Source organism: Poromitra crassiceps, assembly GCF_964638095.1.
Source record: "Poromitra crassiceps genome assembly, chromosome: 13".
NCBI classification, from domain to species: Eukaryota; Metazoa; Chordata; class Actinopteri; order Beryciformes; family Melamphaidae; genus Poromitra; species Poromitra crassiceps.
In genome coordinates, this window is record NC_139644.1 from 4,903,802 (window position 1) to 4,926,211 (window position 22,410).

Genomic DNA, 22,410 nt, shown 5'->3' on the forward strand with positions numbered 1-22,410 from the left:
ATAAACACAGTGCCACACAATTCTAATGGGTTAGAAGTGATCATTTAGAGGCAAAACGTTTGTATTAGTATATATAATGTGTATATATATATACAGTATATATATATATATATATATATATATACACAGTATATATATATATATATATATATATATGATATATATATCATATATATATATATATATATATATATATATTGTAATAATGTTTTTAATGAAATAGTTGCATAGTAAACCATTAAAAATAGTTGATTAATTTTCTGTTAATCGACTAATCGCTGCAGCTCTAATAACATGCAAAACAAGTGGTGGTGCTGAAGGGCTGGAATGTATGTTATATATATGGTATATATGGTGGGATGTATGTTATATGTTAAATATGGTGGGATGTCTGTTATACATTTGCTTTGGTGTCCATTTCTACTGAAAGAAGCCATGTGTTATACCTAAGACAGCAGTGCCTGGATGATACAAGTCACAAGGCTGTTTGTCAAACTGTTCTGCATGGGACTGGGAGTGGTGTTTTTTTTTAACCTTTATTTATACAAGGGGAGTCTCACTGAGAGCAATGCTCTCTTTTTCAGGAGTGCCCTGTTCACATTCACACACACATTCACACCTGGAAGCTGACCAGTACAACCACTGTCTAATCTGCTGGCCACTGAGCAGCTCCACTGGAGCGGTTTGGGGTTAAGGGCCTTGCTCAAGGGCACCTTAGTGGTGGTAATGAGGGAGGGGCAAGTGCTGCCTTTTCACTTTCCCCACCAAGATTTATCCTGCCGGTCCCGGGGATTGAACCAACGACCTTCCAGTCACAAGCTTGCTTCTCTAACCATGGGCCACCACTGCCCTATGTACAGTATGTCATACATGGTCAAACTGTTGTGCATGGGACTGGGAGTGGTGCTGCCTAGTCTTTGCATCTGAATGCTATAGTATGGAGGAGCCCAATTCAAAAGCAAAGCCCTCGTCACAGAGACATTTGGTTGGTGTGAAAGATTTGAAGCAGTGTCCAACCTGACTTGTTAGAGGCAACAGTATTACTTCTACTTTAGCATACTATAGCATACTTATACTTTAGCATACTATAGCATATTACTTCTACTTTAGCATACTATAGCATATTACTTATACTTTAGCATACTATAGCACAGGGGTGGCCAAACTTTTTTGGTTGTGGGCCGCATACAGAAAAATATAAGGAGTCGCGGGCCAAACAATATCAAGCGCTTCAGTTTTCGCGGCAAAAAAAAATTGGACCAGAAAAACCCATGTGCCATCACAAATTATATTTCTACCTAAATATATGACAAATCATTTTATTGATGTGCTCACCTACATTACAATGGGTATTTCTGTATGTTTTCAAATTTTCTTTTCCTGTGCCAACAGGTTAAGACAGAGATAATTTAACATAACATTAGTATTAAACATTCATTCAGTATTAAAAATGTTTAAAAATAAATAGACCAGGTCAGGGTACTCAAGTATAACCCATTTTCAATGGTTTTAAATTGAAAAAAACGAAATGGGGGGAATCAGTTTTTTTGTTTTTGTTTTTCCGTTTCTTCTTCTTTATTTTTTTGTTTTTCCGTTTTTCCCCCGTTTTTGTTTTTGTTTTTTTGTTTTCAGTTTTAAACTTTAAAACAGAAAAATGGAAAAACTTAATTCAAATTCATGGCGGGCCACTTAAAAACGGGCAGCGGGCTGTAGTTTGGCCACCCCTGCTATGGCATATACTTTAGCATGCTATAGCATATTACTTATACTTGGCGACGCCGTGGACCTGAATTGAATCCTAACTGGACCCCCAGGACGAGAGGGCAAAGTCAGTAAGGAATGGTAAAGTTGCATCAGAACTAGTATCTGGTGTGGGGGGGAGATGTTGCATCAGAACTGGTATCTGGTGTGGGGGGGGGGGGGATAGGAAGCCCACATGGAATCTGGTGTGTGTGGGGGGGGGGGATAGGAAGCCCACATGGAATCTGGTGTGTGTGTGTGTGGGGGGGGGGGGGGGGGGGGGGGGTAGGAAGCCCACACAAGCAGACCATGTGCTCGCAGTTGAAAAAAGAATGAGGCCCAGAAGAAAATCAAGACAAAGAGGATTCTGGGAGGACAGAGAGATAAAACGACCACTGTATCAGATAAGGATGGAGAGGACAAGGTTCACTGCCTCGCTGTGCAGCTGTCTCAGGGAGGGGCTACAGAAAATGAAAAAGCAGATAACTCATAAGAAAGTTACAGAGTCACGGAGTTCAGTGCGGAATTTCGTGCATTTCAGCATAGCGCCACCTACTGGCAACACAAAAGGCGGTTTATCTTGAGAATCATTCTTCCAATCGACTTCAAACTGGGGGAGTGTGCTGCGGGGAACCCGAGGGAGTGCATGCCGCATTTCATGCAATTTGGACACGCGCATATCAATATCGATACCTCACACACAACACAATTGTAATATTGAATGTTGATGATGTTTGTATGTTTTTTCTTTCCTTTCCTGTGTCTGAGCCTGTTTGTTTTGTTTGTGTACTGTTCTATAAAAGACAATTGAAAATAAAACATTGGAAACTAGAACGACCGCACCGCAGATTTATGCCTCCGCCATTAGTTCATTCTTGAGTCCAAATCGCCATTTGAGGCAAATTGGAAGAAATTCCGTCAAGGCACTACTGAGATGTTGCGTTACAGAGCTTGGAAATTGGGTGTGTGAGGTCACAGTGACCTTGAACTTTGACCTTTAACCATCAAAATCTAATCTAATCTAATCATCCTTGAGTCCAAGTCGATGTTTGAGGCAAATTTGATGAAATTCCGTCAAGGCATTCCTCAGATATCGCGTTAACGAACATCGGACGGACGGACGGACGGACGGACAGCCCGGATCCATAATGCCTCCGGCCTGGCTATCGCCGGCGGAGGCATAAAAATGATGAGTGATGCTGTACTAACCATGGCTCGCAGTGGAAGGACATGTCCTTGTTGTTCCAATTCAAACCGCTCACCAATAGAGGCAATACAGGTCATAGATGCCCCTAATACTTTATACGTGATATTATGGTTTGTTGCTTTTATAAAATGGGTCAAGTGACATTGTCTGTCTATTGGTTCAGTACTTACAATGACAGGTTTTTCCCGTTTAAAATGAAAGAAGAAATTCATGAATTATTCAGGACCGTTCCATTCTCCCCCCGTGCAGAGACTAATGTGTGGGGAGATGAGCCCAAACAACATGCCTGAGTGTTCCTGTGTGGAGCAGGTCTCAGATAGCACTGAGTGTGTGTGGGTGAAGGAACATGATCTGAGCTGTGGAGCAGGTCTCAGATAGCACTGAGTGTGTGTGGGTGAAGGAACATGATCTGACCTGTGTGGAGCAGGTCTCAGATAGCACTGAGTGTGTGTGTGTGAAGGAACATGATCTGACCTGTGGAGCAGGTCTCAGATAGCACTGAGTGTGTGTGGGTGAAGGAACATGATCTGAGCTGTGGAGCAGGTCTCATATAGCACTGAGTGTGTGTGTGTGAAGGAACATGATCTGACCTGTGTGGAGCAGGTCTCAGATAGCACTGAGTGTGTGTGGGTGAAGGAACATGATCTGACCTGTGTGGAGCAGGTCTCAGATAGCACTGAGTGTGTGTGGGTGAAGGAACATGATCTGACCTGTGGAGCAGGTCTCAGATAGCACTGAGTGTGTGTGGGTGAAGGAACATGATCTGACCTGTGTGGAGCAGGTCTCAGATAGCACTGAGTGTGTGTGGGTGAAGGAACATGATCTGACCTGTGTGGAGCAGGTCTCAGATAGCACTGAGTGTGTGTGGGTGAAGGAACATGATCTGACCTGTGTGGAGCAGGTCTCAGATAGCACTGAGTGTGTGTGGGTGAAGGAACATGATCTGACCTGTGTGGAGCAGGTCTCAGATAGCACTGAGTGTGTGTGGGTGAAGGAACATGATCTGAACTGTGTGGAGCAGGTCTCAGATAGCACTGAGTGTGTGTGGGTGAAGGAACATGATCTGACCTGTGGAGCAGGTCTCAGATAGCACTGAGTGTGTGTGGGTGAAGGAACATGATCTGACCTGTGTGGTGGAGCAGGTCTCAGATAGCACTGAGTGTGTGTGGGTGAAGGAACATGATCTGAGCTGTGTGGAGCAGGTCTCAGATAGCACTGAGTGTGTGTGGGTGAAGGAACATGATCTGAGCTGTGGAGCAGGTCTCAGATAGCACTGAGTGTGTGTGGGTGAAGGAACATGATCTGACCTGTGGAGCAGGTCTCAGATAGCACTGAGTGTGTGTGTGTGAAGGAACATGATAAAGCAGGAGGTGACAGCAGGGAGGGAGGCAGGCAGGTGCTTTGTCCCACCTACAATAGAGAGTATGAGAGAGCCCAGAACGTCCCGCAGCGACGCCCCGGAGATGGGCGGGATCCGCGACACCACGCCCGCCTGGAACCAAGCCAACCCACATAGTGCGGCAGATTAAATGCACTTTCAATGTACACATTTTGGTGCTTCTTTCCAGAAGTTAACGATTTTTCTTTAATCTGCCCCACTAACACTGAGTATAACTACAGCTACACATACATACACACACATACACACACACCCCCTCAGTCAGGTTTCCATCCACCTGTTTTGATGCGAAATTTCAATTTGCACATAAAAACACTGAGTGGAAACGCTGCCTAATTCGCAAAAACCTCCAAATATCGCAAAAAAGTTTTCACGCTTGAGGGAGGCGGAAAAGTCGGGTGTATCGATAAAAGGAAAATGCGAAACGTGCAGTGGAAACAGATTAAGCGATATTCCGTTGTCTCCATTCAAAAACAACACAGTTTGCCTTGATCACTGCAAAACATGACATGCCGTGTGTAGCCTACACACAATAGGGCTACACACGGTAAATAATGGTAAATACGCAGCACAATACCCGCCGTGGTAAACAGAAGAAGACTGGGATACTACCTTTAAGGCGACTCACTTCTAGAATTGAATGAAATTGTATTCACTTACTATCTGCTCCGTGGATTATTATAACGTTATGCTTGCCGAGTCGCACCTGGTAATCCAGAAATGGCGTTATGGTACCTTTGTGTACTTGTAGATCATCAAGAAACTTTAAATGAATAACGTTAGATGTGTTTAACAGAGCTGTATATCGGGTCTAGCAGCTGATCAGCAGCTCAGACAGCCTCAAACACCAGGTGATTGACAGCTCTATAATTCGCAAAATAGCAGTGGATGGAAACACGCATTATTTCGCATTTTCTTTTGCCGACTTTCTGACAATTCAATTAAAAGTTGCGACACATTTGGATGGAAACCCAGCTACTGACTATAACTACAGCTACACATACTATGCACACACATACACACACACACACACACACCCTCACTGGCACAGTGGTACTAAAAATTCCCTTCAGCAAAAAGCATTTACTAGGCTTGTAGTCGGTGTTATGCAAGTTATGCATCTATTGGTGGTATTTAGTATATTTATGTGCATTTAGTATTATATTATTATATTATTTAGTATTATATATTATAGCAATCAATGAGCTTTACTGTTTCACAAAGCCAACTACTGTGTGAAGCTTCAAGCTCCGGGCCGAGTTTCAGTACCACTGTGCGATGACACTTTGATCCCCAACACTGATTGTTCACTGCATTTGGCTCTTAGCATAGTCGCTGCACAATGCTACCAATCACAAGCGCTCAAACAAGGTGAGGTCTCAATGCTACCAATCACAAGCGCTCAGACAAGGTGAGGTCTCAATGCTACCAATCACAAGCGCTCAAACAAGGTGAATGGTGAGGCTTGGGGGCCTTCTGGGTGATGTGTACAGTACGTATGCAGCGGCTGATGACAGTGAACAAGACATGAGTGTGGAGCCCTGAGGCGACCTCAGCATCAACACAGCATGTTACCATGGTCAAAGCCTCCAGGAGAGAGATCTCTGTCTCAAGCACATCCTACAAACACAAATGGGCAAGTGTTTTTTTTTTTTTACATGTATTTCAAGTTAATGTTATTTACCAATACAAAGAATCGGATCCCTTGTGCTCCTGCAAACTTTAACTACTGTATAACTACAAGAATCGAGTACTTGGCCACATCTTATCATAAGATTTGATTATATTTATATTGTGAAATACTACATGATATGGCATGAAAAAATGACTATGAATGAGAAATTGCCATCATGTCATCATGCCATCCGTTTGCTCCATCTTCTGCGATCACTGTGATCGCTGCACATATTGCACATACTGGCTATAAATGAATCTATTAATCTATCTATTATCTATTTTTGTTAGCTTTTTAGCTTGCTGTTAGCTTGTTAGCTTGTTTTTAATCTGGATCGGGCTTCTAAATGTGTTTTACTTCGGATTTTGGCACAAGGGATAGCAACATCTTGTCCTGTGTATTAATGAATATTTATCTATTAAAATGATCTTCAATCTTAAATATTCCCAGCTGGGCAACTTGAGCTGATAAAGCCTTTTCTTCCTGCCTTGGTGTTGAGTGGATTATGCTTCATTTGAGGGCAAACTGATTTCACAAGTCTGCCGAAAAATCCTACTCACACTTTCAATCACCAGTGTGCATCGCACACAAGATCAGCTGAGCTACCATGCTCTCATCATGAGGTGAGGATATATGAAAGATCAGCTGAGCTACCATGCTCTCATCATGAGGTGAGGATATATGGAAGATCAGCTGAGCTACCATGCTCTCATGATGAGGTGAGGATATATGGAAGATCAGCTGAGCTACCATGCTCTCATCATGAGGTGAAGATATATAGAAGATCAGCTGAGCTACCATGCTCTCATCATGAGGTGAGGATATATGAAAGATCAGCTGAGCTACCATGCTCTCATCATGAGGTGAAGATATATGGAAGACAAGACACGCAAAACTCTCCAATTGCATTGCAGTCCAACGTCAGGTAGCCAGTTCCCAGAGTGACTCCCACCATCATTTGTTATTCTAACAGTTTCAGTCATAATTATTTCGCTTTATAATGTGTCTTTGTCCCTGATGAGATGGTGATATATTAGTCCCTAAATCCCAGAAATCAGCTCACTAAACAATAAGTTCAATGTTAAAAGTGGAAGACATTCGATTCTATGTGGTAGATTATGAAGAGATCACTTACTGATGTTTTGACGGAGGGCAGAGTTTTGAGCTTCTCTAGTAGCTGCTGGCTCTAGGGGGGAAATGAGAAGGTGCAATGACTGTTTTACACAATACCACATCATATTGTCCTTGTCCATCTCCATGACACTTGTGTAGCAACTTACATTTCTGACAATACTTTAAATTAATTCTAAGATTTACCACCACCAGAGCTGTGGTGCTGCAGTGTCCTGAGACTCAATGAAGCTCACCAGAGCTGTGGCATGTTTGATCTTGTGGATGATGCCGTTGTGGCCGAGACACTGCAGGGAGAGCCAGAGAGGAAGAGCTCGCAGCTTCTCCACTGGCTGGCTGGATGTCAGACCTGCTGCCAGTGACTGAGGGGGAAAGCAGCAAGAGAGACAGAACAACAAAACAGAGGGTCAGTCAGAGACAGAACAACAAAACAGAGGGTCAGTTAAGGTGCGTTCACACCGAGATATTTATTCTTCGCTCTGTCGCTCAAGTCAACCCTTTGGAATCGCTCTGTCGCTGTGTTTAAATCGCTCATCAACAGGCACACGAAATGACGGACATGTGGGGGATATAACGTTACCCAATGTCATGATATTTGTCCACTACGAGCCACCGTCATTGTTTACAAGCTAAAGCCTATCAGCGTGCTCCTAATGCGAGCTCCATACCAGTAGGACAGACTTCACTTCATGTCAGCTGTCAGGCTGTCAATGTGGTTTGTTGCCACACAATAAACCAGCGGTTGGTTCCAAGCCAGTGTGATCCTTGACTCACTCTCACACGGCAGCCAATCAGCGTTGAGCGGCGAGCGACTGATGCCAGCGTATTTTCGCTCGAGTTGGGATATTTCATCTCGAGCGATGAGCAAATTTTCTCCCTATCGCTCTGTCTCTGCCGCTCGGACGCCCAGCGATTTTTCTCCCAGGCGAATATACGCTCAATCGCTCGTTTGCATTGACTTTGTATGTAAACTCGATGCCAGCGAAAAACTTTAATAGGTCGGTGTGAACGCACCTTCAGAGAGACAGAACAACAAAACAGAGGGTGGACGTTATTGTGTCTCAGTGCTGCGTCCTTCATGTCTAAAGTGCAGGTCTCCTCTCTGATCTTACCAGTGCTGGGTCCTCATGTCTGTAGAGCGTGACAGCAGTGACAGCAGGCAGTCCCAGCCACAGGCCTGGTGTCAACGTCATACTGTCACTCCTGTTGGCTGCCTGGAGCGAGGGACACACACACATACACACACACACACACACACACACACACGCACACACGCACACACGCACACACACACACGTGTAACCGGATGACTGTGAGTCCTCGTGAGTCCAGAGTGGTTAAACTCACTCCCCTGTATAAAGGCACATTAATCAGCTCCGCCAAGGGAGCTAGCTCTCTTGGCGTAGTGGTTAGCATAGCATGGTTAGCATAGTGGTTAGTTCAGCGGTTTGAATCCCGCTAAACCCCTGGGCAAGCCCTTAACACGGGTTACATGCACACATGAAAAGTAAAAGACAACATGGAGTGTCTTGCTTCCATAATGAACATAATGAGGATGTTGGGGTGAGACATAAGGTAGGTAGGTGGGTGAGTGTGACCATAGGAGACATGGTGGGACATAAGGTAGGTAGGTGGGTGAGTGTGATCATAGGAGACATGGTGGGACATAAGGTAGCTAAGTGGGTGAGTGTGATCATAGGAGACATGGTGGGACATAAGGTAGGTAGGTGGGTGAGTGTGATCATAGGAGACATGGTGGGACATAAGGTAGCTAAGTGGGTGAGTGTGATCATAGGAGACATGGTGGGACATAAGGTAGCTAAGTGGGTGAGTGTGACCATAGGAGACATGGTGGGACATAAGGTAGCTAAGTGGGTGAGTGTGATCATAGGAGACATAGTGGGACATAAGGTAGCTAAGTGGGTGAGTGTGATCATAGGAGACATGGTGGGACATAAGGTAGCTAAGTGGGTGAGTGTGATCATAGGAGACATGGTGGGACATAAGGTAGCTAAGTGGGTGAGTGTGACCATAGGAGACATGGTGGGACATAAGGTAGCTAAGTGGGTGAGTGTGATCATAGGAGACATAGTGGGACATAAGGTAGCTAAGTGGGTGAGTGTGATCATAGGAGACATGGTGGGACATAAGGTAGCTAAGTGGGTGAGTGTGATCATAGGAGACATGGTGGGACATAAGGTAGCTAAGTGGGTGAGTGTGATCATAGGAGACATGGTGGGACATAAGGTAGCTAAGTGGGTGAGTGTGACCATAGGAGACATGGTGGGACATAAGGTACAGTGGGTTCGGAAAGTATTCAGACCCCCTTAAATTTTTCACTCTTTGTCATATTGCAGCCATTTGCTAAAAGCAATTAATTTCATTTTTTTCCTCGTTCATGCACACACAGCACCCAATATTGGCAGAAAAACACAGACTTGTAGACATTTTTGCAGATTTATTACAAAAAAACACTGAAATATCACATGGCCATAAGTATTCAGACCCTTTGCTGTGACACTTGTATATTTAACTCAGGTGCTGTCCAATTCTTCTGATCATCCTTGAGATGGGCCTACACCTTCATTGTGCTTAATTATATAGATTGGACTTGATTGGGAAAAGCACACACCTGTCAATATAAGACCTTACAGCTCACAATGTAAAGTCAGAGCAAATGAGAATCATGAGGTCGAAGGAACTGACTGAAGAGCTGAGAGACAGAATTGTGGCAAGGCACAGATCTGGCCAAGGCTACAAAAAAAATTCTGTTGCACTTAAGGTTCCTAAGAGCACAGTGGCCTCCATATTTCTTAAATGGAAGAAGTTTGGGATGACCAGGACTCTTACTCGAACTGGCCGTCCGGCCAAACTGAGCATCCGGGGGAGAAGAGCCTTGGTGAGAGAGGTAAAGAAGAACCCAAAGATCACTCTGGCTGAGCTCCAGAGATGCAGTGGGGAGATGGGACAAAGTTCTAGAAAGACAACCATCACTGCAGCCCTCCACCAGTCGGGGGTTTATGGCAGAGTGGCCCGACGGAAGCCTCTCCTCAGTGCAAAACACATGAATGCCCGCATCGGGTTTGCCAAAAAACACCTGAAGGACTCCCAGACTCTGAGAAATAAAATTCTCTGGTCTGATGAGACCAAAATCGAACTTTTTGGTCTTAATTCCAAGCGGTATGTGTGGAGAACACCTGGCACTGCTCATCACCTGCCTAATACCATCCCTACAGTGAAGCATGGTGGTGGCAGCATCATGCTGTGGGGGTGTTTTTCAGCTGCAGGGACAGGACGACTGGTTGCAATTGAAGGAAAGATGAATGCAGCCAAGTACATTGATATCCTGGACAAAAACCTTTTCCAGAGTGTTCACAACCTCAGAATGGGCCGAAGGTTCACCTTCCAACAAGACAATGATCCCAAGCACACAGCTAAAATAACGAAGGAGTGGTTTCAGAACAACTCTGTGAATGTTCTTGAATGGCCGAGCCAGAGTCCTGACTTAAATCCAATTGAGCATCTCTGGAGAGACCTGAAGATGGCTGTCCACCAACGTTCACCATCCAACCTGACAGAACTGGAGAGGATCTGCAAGGAGGATTGGCAAAAGATCCCCAAATCCAGGTGTGAAAGACTTGTTGGATCATTCCCAAGAAGACTCATGGCTGTATTGGCTCAAAAAGGTGCTTCTACTCAATACTGAGCAAAGGGTCTGAATACTTATGGCCATGTGATATTTCAGTGTTTTTTTGTAATAAATCTGCAAAAACGTCTACAAGTCTGTGTTTTTCTGACAATATTGGGTGCTGTGTGTGCATGAACGAGGAAAAAAATGAAATGAATTGCTTTTAGCAAATGGCTGCAATATGACAAAGAGTGAAAAATTTAAGGGGGTCTGAATACTTTCCGACCCCACTGTAGCTAAGTGGGTGAGTGTGACCATAGGAGACATAAGGTAGCTAAGTGGGTGAGTGTGATCATAGGAGACATGGTGGGACATAAGGTAGCTAAGTGGGTGAGTGTGATCATAGGAGACATGGTGGGACATAAGGTAGCTAAGTGGGTGAGTGTGATCATAGGAGACATGGTGGGACATAAGGTAGCTAAGTGGGTGAGTGTGACCATAGGAGACATGGTGGGACATAAGGTAGCTAAGTGGGTGAGTGTGATCATAGGAGACATGGTGGGACATAAGGTAGCTAAGTGGGTGAGTGTGATCATAGGAGACATGGTGGGACATAAGGTAGCTAAGTGGGTGAGTGTGATCATAGGAGACATGGTGGGACATAAGGTAGCTAAGTGGGTGAGTGTGATCATAGTCAAGTCAAGTCAAGTCATTTATTTATAAAGCACATTTAAAAACTCAAGAGCCAACCAAAGTGCTGTACAGTCAAAGGCATAAAATACAGGATACTGCAACACAGAGGACAATGCAGGACAGAGGACAGTACAACACAAACACAATACATCACATAGGACCGAGGGGACAGAACAGTGGGGAAGGGGCAGGATAAATTACAAGGGAGTGTGTGAGTTAGGGGGTGGGAGAGTCAGGGTTTATTGAAGGCTAGGGAATAAAAGTGAGTTTTTAATCTAGACTTAAATGTTTCCAGCGAGGGAGCAGATCTGATCTCCAGGGGTAGCTGGTTCCACAGCTTGGGGGCCACAGCCGAGAAAGAGCGATCGCCCCTCGTTTTGAGTCTGGTGCGGGGGGGGACCAGCCGAGCCTGGGAGGAGGATCTTAGAGACCTGGGTGCTGAGTGGGGGGTTAGCAGCTCTGTAATGTAGGGGGGTGCTGCACCTGATAAAGCCTTAAAGGCCAGGAGGAGGATTTTAAAGTTGATCCTAAATGGGACTGGGAGCCAGTGTAGGGATGCTAGAACTGGGGTGATGTGCTCTCTTTTTCTGGTGCCAGTAAGAAATCTAGCTGCAGAGTGTTGGACCATTTGGAGGCGGGACATGGCTGCTTGACTAATGCCGGTGTAGAGAGCATTGCAGTAGTCAAGGCGTGATGTGATGAAAGCATGGGTTACTCTTTCCAGGTCAACGGGTGAAAGAATTGGTTTTATTTTAGAGATGTTTCGCAGTTGGAAGAAGCAGGATTTAACGACAGCATTTACCTGTCGGTCGAATTTGAGCTCTGGGTCGAAAATTACGCCCAGGCTCTTGACGTGGGGCTTGAGGTGGGTGGAAAGTTGTCCTAGGCTGTTTGAGAGTGTCTTGGTGGAGGAGGGGGGGCCGAACAAAATGATCTCAGTTTTGTTCTCGTTTAGCTGTAGGAAGTTGTGGGCCATCCAGCATTTTATGTCCTTGAGACAATCCTTAAGGGAGTCCAGGTTAGCTGTGTCAGAGGGATTGAGAGGAAGGTAAATTTGAGTGTCGTCGGCATAAAAATGGTAAGAAATATTGTATTTCTGGAAGATTTCGGCCAGGGGGAGCATGTAAGTAGAGAAGAGTAATGGGGCCAGAATGGAACCTTGGGGGACCCCATACGGTAGGCTAGCTGTGGGGGAGGAGAATCCACCCAAACTGACTGTAAAGGAGCGGTCGCTCAGGTAGGAAGCAAACCAGTTTAAGGCTGACCCCCTGACACCGAGCCTGTGTTCAAGACGATCGACCAGGGTGGAGTGGTCGACCGTGTCGAACGCGGCGGAGAGGTCCAGGAGGAGGAGCATGGCACAGCTACCTGAGTCGATGGTGAGGAGGAGATCGTTGTAGATTTTGACCAGGGCTGTCTCAGTGCTATGGCCTGCCCTGAAACCTGACTGGAATTTATCTAGAAAGCTGTTGTGATGTAGGAAGGGGGTAAATTGTTCCAGGACAGCCTTTTCTAAAATCTTTGAAATGAAGGGTAGCTTGGATATGGGTCTATAGTTGCTAAGGAGAGCAGGGTCCAGGTTGGGTTTCTTGAGGAGTGGCTCGACCAAGGCGTGCTTAATCATAGGAGACATGGTGGGACATAAGGTAGCTTAAGTGGGTGAGTGTGACCATAGGAGACATGGTGGGACATAAGGTAGCTAAGTGGGTGAGTGTGATCATAGGAGACATGGTGGGACATAAGGTAGCTAAGTGGGTGAGTGTGATCATAGGAGACATGGTGGGACATAAGGTAGGTAAGTGGGTGAGTGTGATCATAGGAGACATGGTGGGACATAAGGTAGCTAAGTGGGTGAGTGTGATCATAGGAGACATGGTGGGACATAAGGTAGGTAAGTGGGTGAGTGTGATCATAGGAGACATGGTGGGACATAAGGTAGCTAAGTGGGTGAGTGTGACCATAGGAGACATAAGGTAGCTAAGTGGGTGAGTGTGATCATAGGAGACATGGTGGGACATAAGGTAGCTAAGTGGGTGAGTGTGATCATAGGAGACATGGTGAGACATAAGGTAGCTAAGTGGGTGAGTGTGATCATAGGAGACATGGTGGGACATAAGGTAGCTAAGTGGGTGAGTGTGACCATAGGAGACATAAGGTAGGTAAGTGGGTGAGTGTCACCATAGGAGACATAAGGTAGGTAGGTGGGTGAGTGTGCTCATAGGAGACATAAGGTAGGTAAGTGGGTGAGTGTGCTCATAGGAGACATAAGGTAGGTTAAGTGGGTGAGTGTGACCATAGGAGACATAAGGTAAGTGGGTGAGCGTGACCATAGGAGACATAAGGTAGGTAAGTGGGTGAGTGTGACCATAGGAGACATAAGGTAGGTAAGTGGGTGAGTGTGACCATAGGAGACATAAGGTAGCTTAAGTGGGTGAGTGTGACCATAGGAGACATAAGGTAAGTGGGTGAGCGTGACCATAGGAGACATAAGGTAGCTAAGTGGGTGAGTGTGCTCATAGGAGACATAAGGTAGCTAAGTGGGTGAGTGTGACCATAGGAGACATAAGGTAGGTAAGTGGGTGAGTGTGACCATAGGAGACATAAGGTAGGTAAGTGGGTGAGTGTGCTCATAGGAGACATAAGGTAGGTAAGTGGGTGGGTGTGACCATAGGAGACATAAGGTAGGTAGGTGGGTGAGTGTGACCATAGGAGACATGGAGAATTCTGGGTTAAGGGTGGCTTCTTTTGCATATTTTAACACAACTATGCATACACTGTTGTCAAAATGTACAAGTTATTCACAGAATACACACAGGTTGGCAGGTCTGCTTAAAAGACCTCCCGAAGAGGTAAGAATGAGGTTAGGTATTAGAGCATACTGAATGTTTGATTACCATGACAGCAGAGGAGACTTGACCCAGTGCCAGAGTTGCCAGGTTGACCCTGACAGAAACACAATGTAAGAATACATGTCATTATTACTTTAGTGAGAAGAACACAGACTTCTAACTGACACTGAGCTCAAGCCTGCAACCAAAGGAGTATTAAATAGCACACTAGGGCTGCACGATTAATCCAAATAAAATCCTGATCTCATTTCTAACTGACGTCGATTCTGCCGCATTTCTATTCGGCTGCATGTTAGCAACCCCAGCAGCCTGAGCCATGTCTGGACAGCCACACTTGCACCCAGGCAGACAGACTGGAGTAGGCCCTGGATCACCTAGGCAGACAGACTGGAGTAGGCCCTGGATCACCTAGGCAGACAGACTGGAGTAGGCCCTGGATCACCTAGGCAGACAGACTGGAGTAGGCCCTGGATCCTCTCCACTCGTCCTGCAGTTGGGCGCGCCCGCATCGAGGCACTGTGTGAAATCACTGCGCCTAGCGGCCACGTTTGGGAAGTGGTTCCGGCTATCTATTTACTATTTCTTTCATGTACAGAGCTTTTTGGCGCTGTTAGAATGTGTGTTTTTGGTGACTTGAACGGGGATAGGCAGCTATACCGGTAATTCCCATTCATTTGTGAATCTAACTAACTGGAGGGCTGTACCTCACAGTGTACCTCACAGTGTACTGCACAGAGAGTGACGATAAAGACAGTGTTTATCTTGTTTATGTATGGGCAATATGGCAAATAGGCAAATCTTTCAAAAAGTTGGCCTATCCCTTTAAGAACATGTAGAGCAGATAGTAGCAGAGACGACTCACCCTTCCACATGGAGCCACATGCTGTACTGATCACAGAGCTCCTTCAGCCGACTCAACTTGTCTGTGTGGCCTGCACCAGGGGTACCTGTGAAGAAAAAGTAAACAGATATCTATATCTATATATCTATATCCATATATATCCATATATTATATATATATATATACTGTATATATATATATATATATTATATATATATATATATATATATATATATATATATATACACCCATCTATATATCCATCTATATATACACACACACACACACATATATAAAATATATATATAACATATAAAAAAACAAATAAATATAGATGGATATATATATATACTGTATATATATCCATCTATATTTATTTATTATTTTCCCACACACACATTCACACCTGGAAGCTGACTAGTACAACCACAGTGTGATCTGCTGGCCACTGAGTAGTTCCACTGGAGCTTTTGGCGTTAAGGGCCTTGTTCCTGGGCACCTCAGTGCTGGTGATCAGGGAGCTCCAGGGCACCTCAGTGCTGGTGATCAGGGAGGGGCAAGCACTGCTTTTCACTTTCCCCAAGATTACCCTAATTGTTCCACCAACCAGTAGTAGAGTAGTGCAGTAGAGGCATGTGGGAAAAGTGGCTGCCAACTGAAGTGATCTTGGTCAATACTGCACCTATTTCAAAGATTTCTGTTCACATTTTAGTTATACATAAAAAAAATAAAAAAAAACGGGTCGAGGTTGAAAAATACCGGAATTATCCTTTAAATTAATATGGTATTCAATTCCGGTCCAATGCTTCAGTGTTTCATAAAGATACATCTTCTTTCCATTTCCCACTGACCTGCATTAGCTATCAACAGCAAAGGAAGCTTCACTGACCTGCATTAGCTATCAACAGCAAAGGAAGCTTCACTGACCTGCATTAGCTATCAACAGCAAAGGAAGCTTCCCAGAATCCACATCTTCTTTGATGAGTTTGTCCAACAAGGCAACATCCTGATAGTGACAATCACAATCAGAATCACGTGATTCTAACTATCTGCTATCAATGTATGGTCTTCATCACTCAAATGTTACATATATATAGACGGTTTTAACTTGACAACATAAACATTCTAAATTGCCGCTAGGCCCCCTAGCTTACTTCCTGTTTGCTAATACAATAGCTGACAGTACGCTAGGTTTCAAACTGTTCCCTATCAACACAATTCCGTGAAAACCGTCGATAGATAAACTCATCAGGAGCAACTTTTGAATTTCCCACCATTTGATGTTGGGATCCAAAGACAGTGTTGCATGGGACCGTACACAGACTGGAGAGAGGCAGGCCAAGCTAAGGAGACAAGAGAAAATCAAACATTTTAATGTACAATAATAAATAATGTGTAATACAATTAAATCTTGCTTCTATGCTGTGGTCTTGTGCATAATACTAAAGGCTTTTGCACACAAAGTCTGTATTTTATAATAATAATAATAACATGGTTGAACAATCTTATGTTAGAGACAGAGGGAGGGGGGCAAGGGGGGAGGAGAGAGCAGCGAAAGGGAGGAGGGTGTGGAGTGAGAGAGGTAGGAAGAAAGCAGGGGAAGTGTGTACCAAGACCTTAACACTGATACTACTACTAATAATGTTTATATTGCACTTTTAAAAACAGTTGCAAAGAACTTAAATCTAAAAACAAGTCTATAAAAGTGAGTTTGGACATTGTCTTTGATTGACATCATCTACAGCAGTGGTTCTCAAATAGGGGTCCGGGGACCTCCAGGGGTCCATGGCACTTTGCCAGGGGGTCCGTGAAAAGTTTTCAGGAAAATAAAAATAAAAACTTTTTTTGCAAAAGCTTCATAGTTCAAGGAAAATGGATTACATTCTAATCTAACAAACCTATCAATTTAAAAGTCAAGCATGTTACCGTGGAAACAAGCTCAGCCCAAAATCATAATGAGGGGGTCCCCGGTATTTACAGTACGTGGTGTGTGTCCTCTCACCTGGCTGCAGAGGTGCTGTCCCAGCCCAGGCCTGCAGGAGGCGCTCTGGTAGATGACAGGCTGTGTGTGCGTGAGGGCGGTGTAGCCATCAGAGGCGTACTCCTCGTAGCGGGCGTTGATCACCAGCCGACACACTTTCACCAGGCCCTCCCGGTCATCCTCATGGAAGTAGGCGGAGCCGTTCTCATACCTGAGTGACAGGTGGGCACGAGGAGAGTCTTACCGCAGTGTTCAAGTGGCAAGTAACCACTTACTGTCAAACTACTTTAACTAGTAACTAGTTGTTCTAGAATACATTTAAGTAAGAGTTCTTGAGTCAGAGATCCGGCTTACTTGAATATATTTAATATGATTTAATTTTAAGGTCTCATGAGAGGAAGAGATGCAACTAGCACAATGGGCAAAGAGAGGGGAAAAGGGGAAAATACTGAACTATATAGTGTGTGAGTCTGATTGAAATGTGCCTACAGATTTGTTGACTATATTCTATTAGATCTGAACTATAATGGATGCATGTAATGGGAAGATTTTCTCCAACACTAGTAATCTCTAACTAATTACTTTTTAAAATTTAGCAATCTGTGAATCCATCGGTTAAAAACAAAAAACAGATGTCTCCGGGCAAGCTCGTTTCAATACCTGAATAAACGGAACCGGAAGTCGGCCAAACCCCTTTATGCTAATTTTACCGTCTGCTTGTGCTAATATTAGGAGTGTGTGGTCACACAGCCCTACCTGAAGAGTCTTTGGAGCTACAGAGTGGTGTCAGACAGGATGTGAGTGGTCAGCTTGCCTACCTGAAGAGTCTTTGGAGCTACAGAGTGGTGTCAGACAGGATGTGAGTGTTCACCTTGCCTACCTGAAGAGTCTTTGGAGCTACAGAGTGGTGTCAGACAGGATGTGAGTAGTCAGCTTGCCTACCTGAAGAGTCTTTGGAGCTACAGAGTGGTGTCAGACAGGATGTGAGTGGTCACCTTGCCTACCTGAAGAGTCTTTGGAGCTACAGAGTGGTGTCAGACAGGATGTGTGTGGTCACACAGCCCTACCTGAAGAGTCTTTGGAGCTACAGAGTGGTGTCAGACAGGATGTGAGTGGTCAGCTTGCCTACCTGAAGAGTCTTTGGAGCTACAGAGTGGTGTCAGACAGGATGTGAGTGGTCAGCTTGCCTACCTGAAGAGTCTTTGGAGCTACAGAGTGGTGTCAGACAGGATGTGAGTGGTCACCTTGCCTACCTGAAGAGTCTTTGGAGCTACAGAGTGGTGTCAGACAGGATGTGAGTGGTCACCTTGCCTACCTGAAGAGTCTTTGGAGCTACAGAGTGGTGTCAGACAGGATGTGAGTGGTCAGCTTGCCTACCCGAAGAGTCTTTGGAGCTACAGAGTGGTGTCAGACAGGATGTGAATGGTCAGCTTGCCTACCTGAAGAGTCTTTGGAGCCACAGAGTGGTGTCAGACAGGATGTGAGTGGTCAGCTTGCCTACCTGAAGAGTCTTTGGAGCTACAGAGTGGTGTCAGACAGGATGTGAGTGGTCAGCTTGCCTACCTGAAGAGTCTTTGGAGCTACAGAGTGGTGTCAGACAGGATGTGAGTGGTCAGCTTGCCTACCTGAAGAGTCTTTGGAGCCACAGAGTGGTGTCAGACAGGACGCGTGTGGTCAGCTTGCGGAGTCGGTCTCTGTCCAACACGGAGATGTACGCTGCCAGGCTGTGCCCCAACAACGCCATGTGACCCTGCTCACCCACAGCATGCATCCTGCTCAACACAGCACAACACCTGCTTTAGTTCAAATGCGGCAAACACAATGTTGCTAAAGCATTCAGACAACAACAATATATACAAACACAATTTTGCTAAAGCATTCAGACAACAACAATACAAATACAATGTTGCTAAAGCATTCAGACAACAACAATATATACAAATACAATGTTGCTAAAGCATTCAGACAACAACAATATATACAAATACAATGTTGCCAAAGCATTCAGACAACAATATATACAAATACAATGTTGCTAAAGCATTCAGACAACAATATATACAAATACAATGTTGCTAAAGCATTCCGACAACAACAATATATACAAATACAATGTTGCTAAAGCATTCAGACAACAACAATATATACAAATACAATGTTTGCTAAAGCATTCAGACAACAATATATACAAATACAATGTTGCTAAAGCATTCAGACAACAATATATACAAATACAATGTTGCTAAAGCATTCAGACAACAATATATACAAATACAATGTTGCTAAAGCATTCAGACAACAACAATATATACAAATACAATGTTGCTAAAGCATTCAGACAACAACAATATATACAAATACAATGTTGCTAAAGCATTCAGACAACAATATATACAAATACAATGTTGCTAAAGCATTCAGACAACAACAATATATACAAACACAATGTTGCTAAAGCATTCAGACAACAACAATATATACAAATACAATGTTGCTAAAGCATTCAGACAACAACAATATATACAAATACAATGTTGCTAAAGCATTCAGACAACAGTATATACAAATACAATGTTGCTAAAGCATTCAGACAACAACAATATATACAAATACAATGTTGCTAAAGCATTCAGACAACAATATATACAAATACAATGTTGCTAAAGCATTCAGACAACAACAATATCTGTGATACGTTTCTCAGCAAATGATGCATCTCTGCAGTGAGCCTTCAAAGTCTCCGCCCTCTTCTTTTTTGGAACTCGAGTGGCTGAAAATCTTTTCGCGTCTCTGTGTACGATCACTAAGGGTGGGTTCACACCAGCCTTGTTTAGTCCGGTCTAACGGACCCTTCCTCTTTAGTACGGCCCGTACGGTCGGTGTGAACGCTCCTACTCGAACTCTGGTGCGGACTAAAAACCGCGCTCTGGTTCGCCTGTGAGAGGTGGTCTCGGTCTGCTCTCAAGCGAACTCTGGAGCGGCCCATTTCTGGTGTGAACCCCACCCGGACTAGTCAGAGGAAGCACGTGATTTTGTGTGTTGATTTTTGGGGTTATTTCCTGTTTTTGAAGCTACCGCGGAAGAAGAAGCTGCTTGCTTTATTTTAGTTTACTCTATTGCATTTTACTGCATTTTACTTATTGTATTGACTATGTACGTTTAGGGAGATACTGTGTGATACTGTGTTATGCTATGTGTGTTATGTGGATATTCATGCCCAAGTGCGAGCAGCTGTAACTTGTCCCAATTTCCCCCCGGGGATCATTAAAGTCTTTCTGATTCTGATTCTGATTGCTAGCTGTAGCAGTTAGCTAGCTTATCTCGTCTCGTTACCAGCGACATCACAAACAGACAAAAATGACTAGTGGCAGGGTTTGTTTACTTTTGCCCCGACAAATTGTATGGCCAATCCACCTTATTTTTGGCGGCCATGATGCACCATGGGTGCTGCTTCCTTCTGCTGTCCTCTTCCCCCGTTACGTCTAGCTTGACACGACAACACAGCCCGTCTAATGTACCCGTCTGTAAACGGTGCAGCTGAACTGATAAATGCCGACTTGTTCAACGAGCAACAGGTTAGCGGATGTGATAGATAACATCATTAGGCTACATTCCCAAAACGAGTGTTATTTTGTAACGAGCAAACTTTTAACGTCGGAGTTCGACAAGGAAATGTGATGTGAGGAGGCACGCGCTGCGCTGCAGTCATGGGCTGCAGTGCAGAGAGTATCCAGGCAGCGTCAAGCCAGCGTAAACACAGCTGCTCACGTTCTAGACCGGATATTGCTCCCAGAATTATTTTACAGCGGGGCCTCACAAAAATAAGGTGGATAACAGAACGAGATTTCTGTCCACGTGACTTTGGTTGGTGTGGGCAGGACTAGTGGATTTTGGCCTTGTGAACGCAAACCCAACCAGCTGAAAAACTAAACAATGTATCATCCTCTTCTCTGGCCCGAACCAAGGACCTGGACTTTCTGGTGTGAACCCGCCCTAAGACAAAACCCTTAGGGCTGCACCATGCATTATGCACCATGCATTGTGTTAGCTGATGTACCCAAATAAGCGGCAGTTCTGCACTACAAAGTTAGTAAAAAGGTTGTTAACAGAGAAGCTACGAGCCAGGTTAAGCTCAAATAGACTAGCACAACACCAGAGGCTTCACAACTATGGTTCGGAGCCGTGAAAGTTGAGAAGGCAATATACACTCCTCTTAACAAATCTTGAATTCATAGTAAATGATGTTATATCAGAGAGACGTCTCTTGTAGATTATTCATGGAAAAATTAGTTTTCCATTTGTATCAAGCAGCAAAAATGTTGCAGCATGACATGTTGGAGTGAATTTGCCTTGACGTTGCTGCACGTCCTGTGATGTGATGTGATGTGATGTGATTGCCTGGCGCCTATTTTAACTCACATTTTTAACCGGTCTCTTTCAGAGCAGAGGGTCCCCGCATGTTTTAAGACTGCTGTTATTGTCCCTGTGCCCAAAAAATCCAATCCTAACTGTTTGAATGACTACAGACCTGTCGCGCTAACATCTGTAATAATGAAAGTCTTTGAGCGCCTTGTCTGTAATCACTTGTCTGATGCTGTTGTTCTCGAGCCCTATCAGTTTGCATACAGGGCGAAAAGGTCTGTTGACGATGCAGTGTCACTATGCTTGCACTCAGTTTTCCAACATCTTGAGGCACCAGCCACGTATGCCAGAGTCCTGTTTGTTGACTACAGCTCTGCATTTAATACGATTTTACCATCCAGGCTGCATGACAAACTTCTTCAACTAGGAGTCCAAAAATCCCTGTGTAATTGGATAGTGAACTTCCTGCAGGGGAGGACGCAGGTGGTTAGAGTTGGTAATAAGTTCTCCAAGTCTTTGACTGTTAATACTGGGGCCCCCCAGGGTTGCGTTTTGTCCCCTTTGTTGTACTCTATCTACACAAACGACTGTGTTTCGTCTGTTAAAATGTTTAAGTTTGCCGATGATACCACATTGGTGGGGCTTATCTCTAACAACAATGAAACAGCTTACAGGAATGAGGTCTCAGCATTAGCAGTATGGTGTGCAGCTAACAACTTGGAGTTGAACGCCTCCAAAACAAAAGAAGTAGTCGTGGACTTCCATAAGAGCCATGATGGCCACCTTCCTCTGGTCATAAATGGCCAGGAAATTGAACAGGTGGAGCACTACAAGTTCCTGGGCATCACCGTCTCCTCCACTTTAAAGTGGGAGGTCAACACGACAAAAGTGCTGAAGAAGGCAC

The 22,410-nt window shown here is 44.5% G+C and overlaps 1 protein-coding gene across 1 annotated transcript in view; it reads right to left on the reverse strand.

Annotated features, from left to right (window-relative positions):
- The window catches only part of pdxdc1 (pyridoxal-dependent decarboxylase domain containing 1), a gene marked incomplete at its 3' end in the record, with an annotated part of 54,634 nt that overhangs the window by 26,444 nt on the left and 5,780 nt on the right, over positions 1-22,410 (reverse strand). Inside the window, exons 5-15 of the mRNA XM_083649340.1 lie at positions 18,770-18,916; positions 17,166-17,355; positions 16,438-16,506; positions 16,091-16,169; positions 15,185-15,269; positions 14,368-14,416; positions 8,265-8,366; positions 7,389-7,514; positions 7,157-7,207; positions 5,922-5,966; positions 4,362-4,439 (exon numbers count right to left, since the gene is read on the reverse strand). Coding sequence (XP_083505466.1) covers positions 4,362-4,439; positions 5,922-5,966; positions 7,157-7,207; positions 7,389-7,514; positions 8,265-8,366; positions 14,368-14,416; positions 15,185-15,269; positions 16,091-16,169; positions 16,438-16,506; positions 17,166-17,355; positions 18,770-18,916 — 1,021 coding nt within the window. The remainder of the gene's footprint in view (positions 1-4,361; positions 4,440-5,921; positions 5,967-7,156; positions 7,208-7,388; positions 7,515-8,264; positions 8,367-14,367; positions 14,417-15,184; positions 15,270-16,090; positions 16,170-16,437; positions 16,507-17,165; positions 17,356-18,769; positions 18,917-22,410) is intronic.